The sequence below is a fragment of the Schistocerca serialis genome, chromosome 5 (genome assembly GCF_023864345.2).
Source record: "Schistocerca serialis cubense isolate TAMUIC-IGC-003099 chromosome 5, iqSchSeri2.2, whole genome shotgun sequence".
Lineage (NCBI taxonomy): Eukaryota > Metazoa > Arthropoda > Insecta > Orthoptera > Acrididae > Schistocerca > Schistocerca serialis.
This window is the reverse complement of record NC_064642.1, coordinates 17,610,027-17,626,233: the sequence shown is the minus strand read 5'-3', so window position 1 is coordinate 17,626,233 and position 16,207 is coordinate 17,610,027. Positions and strand designations below refer to the sequence as shown.

Genomic DNA, 16,207 nt, shown 5'->3' with positions numbered 1-16,207 from the left:
GTGTATGTGCGGATGAATATGTGTGTGTGCGCGAGTGTATACCCGTCCTTTTTTCCCCGTAAGGTAAGTCTTTCCGCTCCCGGGATTGGAATGACTCCTTACCCTCTCCCTTAAAACCCACATCCTTTCGTCTTTCCCTCTCCTTCCCTCTTTCCTGATGAGGCAACAGTTTGTCGCGAAAGCTTGAATTTTGTGTGTATGTTTGTGTTCGTCTGTGTGTCTTTCGACCTGCCAGCGCTTTCGTTTGGTAAGTCACATCATCTTTGTTTTTTGATAAACTACATAAGGGAATAAATATACTGTGAAGCAGTAGTCAGAATGCCTAACTCATTAAACAGACGTCTACAAGATGAGAATGGGTGACCACCACTTATTATTCTTACAGTATGTTTTTGTGCAATGAAGACTTACTTTCGTAAAGCTGAGTTACCCCAGAACATTATTGCACACGACATTCTTGAATGAAAATATGCAAAATATGTCAACTTAGTGATTTGTCTCTCCCCAAGATTTGCAATGATTCTAAGTGCAAATGTGGCTGGACTAAGTTGTTTTAGGAGTTCCAAAATGTGTTTTTCCGATTTAAATTCTCATCAGTATGCACCCCTAAGAATTTTGAAGTTTCCATACTATATATTATTTCCTTGCCATGTATGATACACCAATCTTTGGTGTAGTACCTCTAGACGTGCCAGTGGTTAGCACACTGGACTCGCATTCGGGAGGACGACGGTTCAATCCCGTCTCTGGCCATCCTGATTTAGGTTTTCCGTGATTTCCCTAAATCACTTCAGGCAAATGCCGGGATGGTTCCTTTGAAAGGGCACGGCCGATTTCCTTCCCCATCCTTCCCTCACCCGAGCTTGCGCTCCGTCTCTAATGACCTCGTTGTCGACGGGACGTTAAACACTTAATCACCTCCACCTCCACCACCTCTAGACGTGCAGAACTGAATATGTTGTGTCTTTTTAAAATACTTGCAGTCAATCATACTTTTCTGCTAATGGTCTCACCCTCAATTTTAAAAAGACGCGACATATTCAGTTTATTTTGTTTACCATTTCTTCTCTTTATGCACGTATGCTTGGATTGATTACAATACTAGTGGCATCTGTAAAAAGAACTAGTCTGCTTATGGTGTACTGGATGGACGATCTTTTACATGTATGAGGAACAGTAGTGGACGTAAGATTGAACCTTGGGGAGCCCCATACTTGATTTCTCCCCAGTCAGAATTATGTCCTTGAACAGTGGTGGACCAAAGATTCAACCTTGGGAAACCCCATATATGATTTCTCTCCAGTCAGAATTACGTCCCCAGATGGTATTGGTTGAATCGTTTTGTACAGCTTCTGCATTTTTTTGGTTAAATATGACATCCATTGGTTGACTATACCGTCAAACCCATAAAACATCAACTTATATAGGAGATTACTGTGATTCACACAGTCAAATGCCTTAGAGAGGTCACAGAAAATAACAACCGGTGCTATTTTATTATTTAATGCTTGTAAAATTTGTGGAGTGTATTCGTAAATGGCACTCTCAGTAGAGCACCCCTTCTGAAACCCAAACTGTGATTTGCTAAGGATGCTATTGTTGCTAAGGTGTGATACTATTCTAGAATACATCACCTCAAAAATTTTGGAAAATTATGTCAGCAATGAAACGCGTCAGTAATGATTGACATCTCTCATATCACCTTTCTTAAAGAAGGGGTTATTAATGGCATATTTTAGTCCGTGGAAAACCTTGAGTTAATGATACATTACGTATTTCAGATAAGACTGGGCTTATAACGTGGGAACAAATTTTTTGTACTCTATTGGAAACACCACGAAAACCAGATAAGCTTTCATTTTTGAGAGAGTTTATAATTTTCTTAATTTAAGAAGGAGAAGTTGATGATACGTTCATATGATTGAATTTTGTGAAAGTTACATTTTCAACATACTGCTGTGATTTTGCTCTTAAACGGTTTTCCACTATGCTGTCTACTATACTTAAGATTGTTGTTGTTGTTGTTGTTGTTGTTGTCTTCAGTCCTGAGACTGGTTTGATGCAGCTCTCTATGCTGCCCTATCCTGGGCAAGCTTCTTCATCTCCCAGTACTTATTGCAACCTACATCCTTCTGAATCTGCTTAGTGTATTCATCTCTTGGTCTCCCTCTACGATTTTCACCCTCCACGCTGCACTCCAATACTAAATTGGTGATCCATTTATGCCTCAGAATATGTCCTACCAAGCGATCCCTTCTTCTAGTCAAGTTGTGCCACAAATTTCTCTTCTGTCCAATTCTGTTCAATACCTTCTCATTAGTTATGTGATCTACCCATCTGATCTTCAGCATTCTTCTGTAGCACCACATTTCGAAAGCTTCTATTCTCTTCTTGTCCAAACTATTTATTGTCCATGTTTCACTTCCAAACATGGCTACACTCCATACAAATACTTTCAGAAACGAATTCCAGACACTTAAATCTATACTCGATGTTAACAAATTTCTCTTCTTCAGAAACGCTTTCCTTGCCATTGCTAGTCTACATTTTATATCTTCTCTACTTCGACCATCATCAGTTATTTTACTCCCCAAATAGCAAAACTCCTTTACTACTTTAAGTGTCTTATTTCCTCAGCAGCACTGAGAAGAAAAGGTTGGATGTCAGTGTAAGTTCATACATGTTACACATTACTGTCGGGAGTATAAATGATTATAATTGCAATTCTCTGTGACATGTAGAATGCTCACCAAAGTGTGTCAGTGTTGTACGTGTTCTGTATTACCAAACCTGATAGAGTATATAAGTGGTGTGAACAGAGCATCAGGTATTGTGTGACCTCTGGGAAGGACATGAGCATGCTGTGTACCTGTGTGAGAAGGTAATTAGTACCAGACAGAATTTGAAAGGGGTCTCATTGTGAGCCTCCATTTGACCTGCTGCGCTAATTGTGCAGTATCCGGATGCGTGGGACATTTGAATATGACAGTGGCCCAGTGCTGGACTGCACGGGAATGTGATGGCAGGCACACTTGCTGTCTAGGTTCCAGTAGAACATATCTGACCATCAAAAGGGAGAGCGACGTATTTTGCACCAAAAAAAGCACATTGTAACAACTCTACATCTGTGCCTGACATCCAAGAACAAGTAATGGAGACCCTGAAAAATTCTCTGTAATCCTGCACTATTTGTCAGAGACTAGCAGCACCAGACTAGGGGATTACTATCCCATGCATGGGCTGCTGTTAGCATGACACAAAAAAATTTTGACAAATGTCTGTGTGTGGAGTGGTGCCATGACCGGGAAGTGAGGACTGCTGATGAGTGGCCTTACAGTGATGACCACTGTCGATGGGTGTGGTTGTGGTGATGACCTGGGGTAAGATCCCACTCTTCCAATGATTTGGAGAGAGAGACAGCGGTTTTACTCCTGGTGACAGGTGAGAGGAGCCATCGGGTACGACTTCAGGTCACGGCTGATAGTGGTTGAGCGAACTCGGTGGCACAATGGTAGGTTATGGACATCTTGTATCCTCATGTTGTGTCTCGTGTGACAATATCGTGTTGCCATTTTTCAACAGGACTGTGCTTGTCCACACATGGCAGGTGCCTCTATGAACTATCTGCATGATGCTGAAGTCCTTACGTGGCCAGCAAGATTGCCAGGCTGTTCCTGATAGAACCTGTGAGACCAGTTCGGACGTCAGAACTCCTTTGCAGTGTCAGTATCCAGACCAGTTAAGACAATTTGAGCCAGCTTGCCTCAGGTGAGAATACAATGTCGCCATGATGCCCTTCCCAACTAAATCAGTGCAGGCATCCAGGTCAGATGGGATGCAATGTCATACTGATAAGTGGGCTCATACTGCCAAGTTTTTTGTGAATTTGACTGTGTATTGTAATCATTGAAATAACATCACATACCTTCTCACACTGTGAAGTTTCATTTCCTCCTCCCCTTCTGGGTGCTTGGCTTATTTGTTAGGCAGTGTAATAAACTTCATCACACACACACACACACACAGTGTATTTACTATGGCAGTGTGTGTTACCTGTGATCAGTATGTTGGTGGCCCCCATGGCCTTGGCTGTGAGCATGGTCACAAGACCAATGGGCCCTGCTCCTATGATAAGTACAGAGGAACCCAAGGTGATACCTGCTCGGCGACATGCGTGGATAGCAACAGACAGTGGTTCCAGCATGGCACCTTCTTCCAGTGACACATTGTTTGGTAGCCTGTGGGATACAAAGTAGAGTCTTAGTAGTTGTTTGGAACATTGTTATCAAATGGCTAGTGCAAGAGTGCTTAACATTCACAATTAAAATAATCGAGGTATTTAAAATTGAGGTTTTTACTAAGAACAGTATGTTCCACAAAATTTCGGGCGAACTGCCGGATGTTTGCAACTTCCTGCCACAATATTTCGGTGCAGTCTTCTGGCCATCTTCAGGTGATACTGGTGAAAACTGCCTTAGCTCTGGTATTTAAGGCCCCTCTGGCACATGCGTGGTGGATTCACTTGGCGTTGTGTGTGCGCTACTTTGGCACGTTCGATTCTGCTGCACCGTGCACCCTCCGTGGTGAAAACTTGCCACATCGATATCAATTTGATTATCTTCCTCCAGTTCCATCACAGACCTACGCCAACTATGGAGGACACAAAGTTTTTCGACGATTGGCTTCCATGCCGAATTTAATTGGTCACCGCCATCACGATTAATAAGAGGCTCATTGTCAGACAGCCGTATTTCCACGGATTCATTAATAATAGAACTCCAAAAGTTAGATGTATTGGCCACAATTTTTGTCTCATTGCAATTCATGGCATGACCAGTGGAAATACAGTGTTCGGTGATGGCAGACTTACAAAGCTGAAGGAGGTGAGTATGCCGCTGATGATGTTCTACAATGTGATCCTGCACAGTATGCGTCATTTGTCCTTTATAAGATTTGCCACATTCACATGGTCACGTGGTTTGACGTGGGCCAAAGCAAACTGGAGCCATGACAAAACTATGACGAGGCAAATAGTGAAGTTCGACCGACTTTAGACACGGATGCTGGAGGGAGTTCATACTCGACAATCCATTATTAACTTGACGGGGAAACCTATAGATGATGCGACTATGCCTGTGTTAGCAAGAGGTCTCAATTTTGCTCCTACACCTGTTTCACCACCACTATTGGACTTGGTCAGTTCCATCGAAGAAGCTGTGCATCGTCTTGCTACAGATGAAGCTGAGGAAGTGTGCTGGGAGTTCTGTCGTGTATGACAAGAGCGACACCACCGAAGAGCAACATCTCGCCTATGGAGAGGGCAGCCCTCTGGAACTTGCGAGCAGACCCGGATACAGTGGTACTTAAATCGGACAAAGGTAATGCTACTGTTTTAATGCTATGGGAGGACTATATTATTAAGATCAAAGTTTTATTAAGAGACTCAACATATCACAAAATAGATAAGGATCCTACTACCTGAGTGGTGAGGAAAACAGCAGAACTTCTGACTAACAGTTCCTTACCAAAGGAGGTAATTAAGAAACTAAAACCAAATAGTTCAGTTCCACCTAGGCTATATGGATTGCCAAAGATCCACAAGGATAACGTGCCAATTGTGAGTAATATTGCAGCAGCCACTTACGACTTAGCAAAGTATTTAGCGTCTTTGCTCAGACCAATGGTAGGAAAGTGTCCACATCACATAAAGAAATCTAGTGATTTTATCAGCAGACTTAAGTTATTGCAGCTGCGAAGTTGTGGCTTGTTGGTCAGTTTTGACATAGTTTCGCTTTTCACAGATGTACCTCTTGTGGACTCACTACATCTCATTGGCAACAGGTTTGGAGCTGACATTACAGCACTGTTTGAGCACACCCTCTTGTCTACATATTTTTTATTTAACAATGAGTTTTATGAGCAATCAGACGGTGTCACCATGGTGAGTCCTTTATCTCCCCTGGTGGGCAATCTTTTTATGGAAGATTTTGAGGAGGGAGTACTCACCTGAGCCACTTTTAAACCAACAGTAATTTGGCAATATGTTGATGATACTTTTATAGTTTGGCCTCATGGTTTGGATCGTCTGCGAGAGTTTCTATAACACCCTGAACTCCATACACGAAAATATAAAATTTACTATGAGGTTAAAGAAGAAGGGTTGCCTGCCATTTTTAGACGTATTGGTGCAATGTAAGAGCGATGGAACACTTGGTCATTTGTGTATAGAAAGCCCACTCACACAGACCTTTACTTGCAAGCCGCTAGTTGCCACCATCCGGCACAAACGATGGGTGTTTTGAAGACATTGATTCACCGAGCCCACGTTATCTCTGACACCGATAGTTTGCAAATGGAACTGGAGCACCTGCAGACTGTATTTCTGAAGAATGGGTACTCGTCCCAGCAAGTGGAGAGAGCGCTGAAGACCTTTAAACGATGGAACAAAGAAGAGGAAGAAGCCATTAAAACGACTGTCTATTTACCATATATTGGTAATATTTCAGCACAAATAGGCAGAATACTAATAAAATATAAAGTGAAAGCAATCTTTCGCTCTCCTGCAAAAATTTCATTGCTGTTGGGATCTGTCAAAGACGACCTAGAGCTGTGGAAGGCAGGTGTTTACAGGATTCCGTGTGAATGCGGCATATCTTATATAGGGCAAAAGACGTGTACTGTGCGTTATCGCATTGTAGAACAGCTGCGGCATACTCGCCTTCTTCAGCCTTGTAAGTCTGCCATTGCTGAACACTGTATTTCCACTGGTCATGCCATGAATTACAATGAGACAAAAATTGCGGCCCATACGTCTAACTTTTGGAGTTCTATTATTAATGAATCCATGTAAATACGGCTGTCTGAGAATGAGTCTCTTATTAATCGTGTAGGCGGTCGTCAATTGAGTTTCGCATGGAATCCAATCGTCGAAAAACTTTGTGTCCTCCGTAGCCGGTATAGGTCTGTGATGGAACTGCAGGAAGACAATCGAATTGATATCGATGCGTCAAGTTTTAACCACGGAGGGCGCGCGGCACACCAGACTCGAACGCGCCCAAGTAGTGCATGTGCAACGCCAAGTGAATCCACCACCCATGTGCCGGAGGGGCCTTAAATACCAGAGCTCAGGGAGTTTTCACCAGTATCACCTGAAGATTGCCAGAAGACTCTGCGCCGAAAAATTGTGGCAGGAAGTTGCAAACATCCGGCAGTTCGCCTGAAATTTTGTGGAACAATATGTACGCCGAGAAAGTTTTAAATCTCATGAGAACAGTATGCTAATTTTTTTTAATGATTGCAGCTGAAGCAACACAGAGACACACGTACAATGATAATGTTATCTTCATTGTTAGTTCACTGAATGAGACAGAGAAAACATTGAATAGGGTTCTAGAAAAACCCTGACATATATCTGGACCTGGACATAACAGTTCACATATTTTGAGCAGGAGCACTCGTGCCTGCACAGATTCTTGCTCGTGAACAATGCTGTGGTGGCATGATGGGGTGTTAGGGAAATGCACATTCACAATTTTATGAAAACACAGGGGAAGCAGTAACTGTGAAATGGGCGGGTAAGTTTTGACATTGGTGTCACCCGATAGCGAAAATGGCAAGGTGTCATTGTGTAATACTGACAATGTCTTCACATTTCAAACCACAGTGGAATGAATCTTCAAATAGAACAGTTTCACAAGTTGCCATTATGAAACACGACACTCGTGTTGGATACAAGACATGCCAAATGACATTCAGAGTCAACTTGTAAAGCTTCATAAGTAATTTGTGACAGCCCAGATAGCCACTTTCATCTGTGGCATTAACAGTGAACCTGAACTTTGAGAAATCTCATGAAGATATCAACAGCCAGCGAAGATGTATTATTACTAAATTAATTTTGTTTCTTGGGTGAGATAGACATGTTTATGGAAGAGAGTAGCATGTACTCCTAAACTGAAACAACCTTCATGGAAAAGTGACCCTGCATTCCTTGCCAATGCAACCACCCACTTGAACTACTTGAACACTCCACTTAAGGGGCAGGCCCCGCTAGTAACGTATTTCATCAACCACATATAAACATTCAAAATTAAACTCTCACTTTGGGAGAATCAGTTGGACAGAGGAAATGCACTTCATTTTACGAAACTGCTTACATTGAAGGACTCGTATTAACACAGACTTTGAATGCTATCCACCCATTCTATGTACTTTTAAGAAAGAATTCCAGTTTTGATTTAAGGATATGACAGCACTAGTGCGTCTTTTTCTTTTCTATATTAAGGGAATATTGATGATATTCAGATGCATCTGCAACTTGATAAGACAACATTCTAGATTTCTACAGGCATTTCCCCTCAGGATTGATTTCCTCATTTATACAAGATGGCTCCAGGTATAGTACCAATATTCAGTTGCATGTATATTTATGAACAAGTGTCTCAAACAACGAAGAACAATAAAATGCCTTCGAGAAATTGCCACATTGTAACCTGAACTGCTCACAAAGGATTGCAGTGATGAATACATTAGCTCTCGTACAAGAGAAAAATTGAGAAAGAAGATGAAGTGCACAAGCATTGATAAAAAACATGACATGTAATATCTGATTAAGTAAAATTCGAAATATATATCTACTTAGTTGTATGTTGTATCCACTAAATAAGTTTGGCACCTAACATAAAAGAAGCAGGAAGTGAACTCACTGCCACAGAATGTAGTTCCTGCGTAGAGGTGGTATACTTGCGTGTCTTGTCACAGGTCAATATTAGACTATGACAAATGCAGAGCCGGCAACACAGTGAACAACAATCATATTTCATTTATTGAAAACAGATATAGGGTTTTGTCATAGATGTGGAAACACCTTGAGAAAGACATGCTTTAACATAAATGCATATGCTAGCCAAGCCTGCAGGTTGACCTGTTGTATTTGATCACAAATGGCACTTGTGCAGTGTCCTCAACTCTGTGAGTGTCAGTCATGGTCAGAACAGTGTTCTATGTAATTGTGAGTGTGTTATGTCAGAGCTAAGTGAATTTGAATGTGGGCAAATTGTTGGTTCTCATGTGGTGGGTGCTTCTTTAGCCAAGGTAGCCAAAGTGTTTGTACCACATACAGTGAAAGTGGAAAGTTACAGTGTGGATAAAAGTGGATGTTGTGTGATCATGTTGGATGGTTATTGAAAAGGATTCAGGAAAATCTGGCGCTGAAGCCATAAAACCTGGACTCTGGAGTAATAGAAAAATGTCATTTTGTTGAATGAGTCTTGTTTCATACTGTCTCCAAGTTCCTGGTGAGCGTATACCTACTAAAAGTGAAACATGGTGGGATTCGGTGGTGATTTGGGTAGCCATATCATGGTACTCCACGGGCTCCGTAATATGACCTTTGTTCCCCAAAGGTGATATTGTAACCCAAGGCAACAGGCCCCCTGTTCACACAGCTCAGGTCATCTCGTCAAAGACTGGTTTTGTGAACACCAGAATGAGTTGTTGCATCTTCCCAGCCACCACAATCACCAGATCTCAATATTATTGAGCCTTTGCAGTCTGCTCTGGAGAGAAGGTGCATGATCACTATCCCCTCCATTATTGTTACCTGAAATTGCAACATTTTACAGGAAGAATGGTATGAGCGTCCCATGGAAACCATATAGGGCCTGTATTTATCCATTCTGAAACAACTGGAAGGTGTTGAATGCCAGTGGGTCCTACACTGTATTAGGATGGTGATGCATTGTGTTTGTGGTTTTTGCTCACTCCTTTGTATACATACAAATACTCAGCTTTAGGATGATGATGATGATGATGATGATGATGGTGATGATAAAGATAAGATGTGGCACTAACTAAAGTTCTGAATGCTGATCTAAACCTATTTCAGTATATGATGAACAACTGGTCTAATAGTAATTCCAGTTTGGTTCTCCTATTGGTATCTAAGTTCCGTCTCTGTTAACAACACACACTGTAAAACTTGTCACATACTTTGACACAGTACAATGACTGTGACAACTGCTGGTGTTGTAAGTGTCCAGAAACTAATGACAACTGAACTGGTTCAGTGAAGTTGCGCATGTGCTTACATCTGTGGTCAGCAGATGAATGTCCAGTTGTGAACCTTTTATCTAGTGTCAGGTGCAAGTAGTATGCAGTCCCTGTTATCAGCACCTTTTATGATGTTGGAACATAACTACTGTTTACAAAAGGGGCAAGGAAGGAGGTTTGGAACAGGGTGTGAATAACTGTTAGCATAGATAGAGGCCAGTGGGATTGCAGGATCTGAGGGTGTGTCACAGACCTAGAACCTCTATCTTTGGTAGCCCCTGTAAATAACACCACCTCTACTACTGTTCATACATCTCCCACTTTGCTCCATTGATCTAAACCTGGGGTCGCCAAACTACGGCCCACAGGGTGCACCTGGTCTGTGAAGCCATTTCTCATCTGACGTGCTGAATGTACTGGAATTTTTTTGATAAACGCATGGAACATGAGAGATTGTGACATAATTTAAATATTATGTTTTGAATAGTAAGAGATCTTCACACTTGCTGAAACCTCCTATCTCTATGTGCCTTATTACTATTTGCAAATTCTGGGATCTCAGTTCATATACTGTATCATATGTCAGAAAGTCCTCTGTAGGACAGGCTTAGATATTTGTTGTGTATTTTCTGCTGTGAACTTCATTAGGAGATGTGAATTTAATCACTGTCAGTCCCAGGCTTGTCTTCAAGAAATTGATTCTGAATTCTAAGACTTGCCTTATACCACGGCAGTGAGGTGCCTTAGCTGTGGTAACATCCCATTTTGATTTTTAAAGCTCTGATACAAAATAGATGTGTTTCTAGCTGAGAAACATAAATGATCCACAGTTGTCAGATTGTACTCGGTTGTCAAAGTTGTCATTTTTGGTCGCCATCACATACCACATGAACTTGAAACTGCAGTGCAAGGATAACCTCGTCTGTGATCTTTAGAGAATCATGAATGAATGTTACAGAAAATTGCCATTGTTTGAAGTGCAATTGGAAGAAGAACATTTTTCTCACTTTCACTAGTTTAAAGAAAATTTGTGCTACTATTTATGAAGATGTCAACATAGATTTTCCGAACAAAATTGTTCGTGACTTGAAGAATCATTTTTTGGAGAGTGAAATTGTTTCATTCCAGAATGCATTAGATTGGAACCTCGATGATGTGCCGATTGAACTGCATTTGGAGCTCACTGATTTGCAAGCAAATGAATTGCTGAAAGAGAGGCACAGAGAAGGAAAACCTGTTAATTTTACTGTTACTTACGTGATGCTGAGTTTTTGAAACTGAAGATATTTGCCACTGGTGTGGTGTTTGTGTTGGGAATACCTTACATCTGTGAGCAAACATTTTTGTAAATGAGGCCTGTTAGGTCAGCACATTAAACGAAGTTGATTGATGAATATTTGAAAGCAATTCTCTTGATTGGGTACAGTAATACCAAACAAGATATTGATGATCTCTTGAAAGCCAAACGTCAGTTTCACAAATCTCACTAGTGTTCTTTTGCTGCTTAGTTTGTGAGATTCAGATATGTACACAATAGGTCTGGTGTAACCCATTGTGCTAAAATTGCCTCCTTTGATAATTTTCTTAGTAAATAAAAAATGCCACTCACGTATGAGTAACACAGAATGCTGAACTTAGTTTTTCATCTATCTTCCAGAGCTTTTGTTCAGGCTTGCAAGTGTTGTACAGAATGAAGATGTGGCTCATGCTAGTCACTTTGTCAGTTAACTGGCCCACGGTGAAAAACGTTTGGTGACTTCTGATCTAAACCCACATTGTTGTTTTCATAGTCTCTCACTTGTTCCATCTCCTCCATCATCTCCCCCTGACCCCACTCCCATTCACTCCTCCACTTGGTCCTTATCTTGCAGCCACCACCTTTCCTTGCCTCCATTCTTTATCCCCCCCTGCCCTCCCTCATGTCCGTTTCACCCACCCCACCTGACGTTCCTGTGACTGACCAGTACATAATAATAGTTGCAGTCTCAGACTTTCCATAGATGATGTGCAGCAACTGTAACAGTTCCAGATGTATTGAGACAAAATGTTAACAGAGTGCAAAAAGTGTCAAAAAGCTTTGATGTAGAGGAATATAAAGCCATGCATTTCTCAAAACATAAAAATGTAGCAGCATTTGACTATACAATTATCATGCCACAACTGTAGTCAGTCATAATATTATGAAAAGGATAGTTGCTACTCACCATATAGCAGAGATCCTGAGTTGCAGATAGGCACAACAGAAAGACTGTCGGAAAGTGAGCTTACAGCCAACAAGGCCTTCATCATATGTTCCTGTAACCTTCTTGATCTCAACCTTTGTTAGCCATTGTCCTTACCCATCTAGCTCCTTTCCTGTTCCCATTCCAGCACTACACAGCCCTCTGTTTGACCAATGCCCCCACAGTCTTCTCTCCTTATCCACTCCTCCGTCTAATCTACGGACTGCACCTAGCTGCCCTACCCTCTCCCTACCTTGTTCCTGTATGCTCCCACAAGCAGCTCTTTACCAGTCCCCACCCCTACCCTGCTGTCTGCCCCCCCCCCCCCCCCCCCCCGGCCTCTTCGTTACCCCCAACACCTGGTTGCTCCTCCGAAACTTAAGTGGAAAATTTCAAGAATTGGTTTTCAAGGTGAAACCTGTAAATTTTCTTCCCTCCCTGATCTAGCAGACACATAACCTATGAAGAAAAAGTTAGACTGCTGTGTGAAGATAAAGTTAAGACTACTGTGTGAAGATAAGATTAGACCAACAACAGCATGTACGAAGGTGTGCTATCCGATGTCCATCTGTGAAAGGAGTTGGAAGGAACTCTAGTACAAGTTATAACAAAAATTAACCTCTGCCTCATATTTTTAGTATTTGGTTTGAAGAACTGGTCATGTAGAAGTCCTGCTGTATATAGTTAGGCTACCGGTAGTCTAGTCTTACATTGTGTGTAATACTGAGTAAATGTGTTACTGTCATTGTCTTCATTATTTTCTGGACTCAATCCATCGAACTTGTGCTGCCGGCCAACTGAACACAACTGTGGTTAAAGGCTGCAGATGCTGCTGTAGCTGCCACATGCAGAATCACACTCACAGCCACTACCCGTGAACCACTGATGTGCAAATGCAATATCACTCACCGGATTTTGGCTATGCTGGCCATCCATGCACATCATAGCTTGTATGACCCATAACAGCTGGTGACAGAGTGAAACTATTGTTCAGAATGACGATTCCAGTGGGCACAGGGATTCTACCTGACTGAAGTCAGCAGCACTGGCACCATTTATTGAAGTGTGAGTGTTGTCAGCATAAGTCATCTGTCTGTATTTCCTCTGTGTCTTTAATAGCCATTAGTGGCAAGATGTTGATGGGTGAGAAAGTTACTTCACAAAAGGCAGTGCATCATCTGTTCAACGAGGTTGCACAGCTGTATGCAAATAACATGAGTTTGATGCCTGAGGGCAGCCAGAAGAGAGGAAACGTGTGTCAGCAGGAAATGGAGCAACAGATTAGAGAGGGATCCAAGATTCTGCATGGACTACCAGTCAAAATATTGCAATTGGAGAGATAAAAAAAACTATTCAACAAGTGGCGGCAGGAGAACACACATATTAAAAAAAGTTTAACGTATGCAAGCTTTCAGAGCCAGTAGCTCCTTCTTCTGGCAGAAGGGTTGAAGGTGAAAGAAAAGGACTTGAAAGGTTTAGAAAAATGGTAGAGTTCGGGAAAGTTGCCCAGAACCCCGGATCAGGGGAGACTTACTGGACGGGATGAGAAGGAAGGTCTTTCCTTCTCCCCTGAGCCGGGGTTCTGGGTGACTTGTCTGAATTCTACCCATTTTCCTAAACCTCTTAAGTCCTTTTCCTTCAACCCTTCTGCTAGAAGAAGAAGCCACTGGCTTCGAAAGCTTGCATATCGAAACCTTTTTTTGAACGTATGTTCTCCTGCCACTGCTTGGTGAGTAGATTTTTTAATCTATCCAATTACATTATATTGTCGAAAATTGATTATTTTCATTGTTATATTAGTCAAAATATTGTGGTATACTGCATGGGTCCGTGTGTTTGTTAAACAGATGAAGAGGTGCTGTCACTACTGGGTAACACTACCAGTAAATACAACCACTGTTGAACAGTATGCAATGTCAGTAGCAGATTTTACTGCATGTGGTAGTATAAGAGGATCAGAAATGTGTAATTTCCCAGTACATAATACAGTAGAATAATTGCTATCCTTTCTTGGTTTGGCAAATTGTTATCAAACATTTTTGTCCAACTATGCAAAAATTGCAAGGTTCTCGTAAAACTGCTGAAAAAGGATGCAAAATTTCATTGGAGTGTGAAACGGGAAAAAGGTTTTGTGCAAATAAAGGACTTAGTGATGTATATCCCTATTCTTGCATATCTAGATTATGAAAAACAGTTCACCTGGTCCTGTGGTGCCTGCAAATTGGCCGTCACTTACATACTTTTGCAGGAACCAGGTAGAGTAGAACACGCTGTGGCACATGCCTGCCATCAGCTGAACAAATCTGAGAAGAACTACTCCACAACAGGAAAGGAGTAACTTACTTGTAATGGTGCCTGTGAGGCAGGAATTTCTGGAAAATAACTAATGATTTGGATTTAAAGTGGACTCTTAATCTCAAAGACCCAACAAACAGGATCATGAGGTGGATGCTACAGTATTTCTCAATGAGTTTGACTTGGAGGTGAAATGCAGACCAGGAAAATTACATTTTACACAGATGATTTAAGGCAGAAAATAATGCACATTGCAGCAAGTTAAAGAGCGTGAGTTACAATGGAAGCATGTGCAGCACAAGGATGTGCAATTTCAATAATGTTCAACACAGCCCAAATTCAACACACACAATGGAAGTCTTTGATGGGAAACACAAATTGGCATGGTGAATCATGATCCCAGAGAGTTTGCACGATGAGGTGCTGTGTCAACTACACGATACAGTCTATGTTGGACATGATGGTGTATGTTGATAACAATGTGAACAGGTCATCTGGGTAGAACGGCTCGCATACATTGTATTAGCTTAGGGTGCTCCGAGGTGGACAGAGGAACTGCGACAGTACAAACAAATTAGTGACACACAAATATACACTTTATTGGGCTGCGATACTTAAGTTGTATAGCAACTCGCTGGATTTGCTTGTGAACAGATACAACTAGCAGTGGCCTGTCAAGGTGTGCATTACTGAATCAATGTCAACATGACTACACCCACCCTAGGCGCCAAACTGTCAATTAACAGTTGTCCCTATGCAAAGGCCCAGTTCTCCATTACAAACTGCAGCTATGAACAGCAACCCTGAGACTCTGTACTTGAACTGTTGTACACCAACACTGAATGTGAACCCCCAGTTGTTGCCTTTGGCTGCCAGTTGTCACAAAGTGGAAGTCCATCACACTGACGACAGTGCAGAGGTTGCTGACTGGGCTGCACTTGTGACTGGCACTTGTGGCGTCATTCACAAAATGTCTCAGTGTGTCAGCTTTGGTTGTATCCATTGGCAAGGGCACAACAGATTATTTATTACAATGCAGCAATTTTATCAGTCGACAGACGGGAATAATGAAGATGAGTAGCCAGCTAAGCATAACAGTGCACAAACCTGCTGCTTTTGCCATCACACATTGAGTTCCAATGGTAGACATTACACTGACTCAGACCACTCCAACATGTGAACCCAATCATGTTGTCATGCAAAGGCTGGGCTGGGCGTCAAGACACATCACGGTCCGTATGACCCGTAACACCTCCATATTTGTTAGTGACCTCTTTCATCATTTTGAGCGATGGCATATTTAAAAAAATAAAAGGCACAAATTGTTCATATTATTTAACATGCAAGAATCCTTTAATACATTTTCCAAAAAGACATTTTAATGGAGAAGCCTTGGAGAAAAAAATCATGAATACAGTTTCTTGAATATTCTGTGAATAATAAACAATAGTATTTTCATGTTGATGAAGTTATTTTGAAACTAAATGCAACTTACCTTCTCCAAAGAACTTCCCTTCTCACTTCCTTGATGACTGAACATCATTGAGAGCCCTCTTTGTGAAGCTAATTGGTTTACTGTTTTTGAATAACAATACAAAAAAGTTCGGTGTGAAAGTAACACAATAATATTTTTCAGAAAT

The 16,207-nt window shown here is 41.6% G+C and overlaps 1 protein-coding gene across 1 annotated transcript in view; it reads right to left on the bottom strand.

The window, feature by feature from the left end:
* LOC126480804 (sorbitol dehydrogenase-like) overlaps positions 1 to 16,207 on the bottom strand; it is an 85,301-nt gene that overhangs the window by 34,190 nt on the left and 34,904 nt on the right. Inside the window, exon 3 of the mRNA XM_050104124.1 lies at positions 4,054 to 4,238. Within this exon, the coding sequence (XP_049960081.1) occupies positions 4,054 to 4,238 (185 nt within the window). The remainder of the gene's footprint in view (positions 1 to 4,053; positions 4,239 to 16,207) is intronic.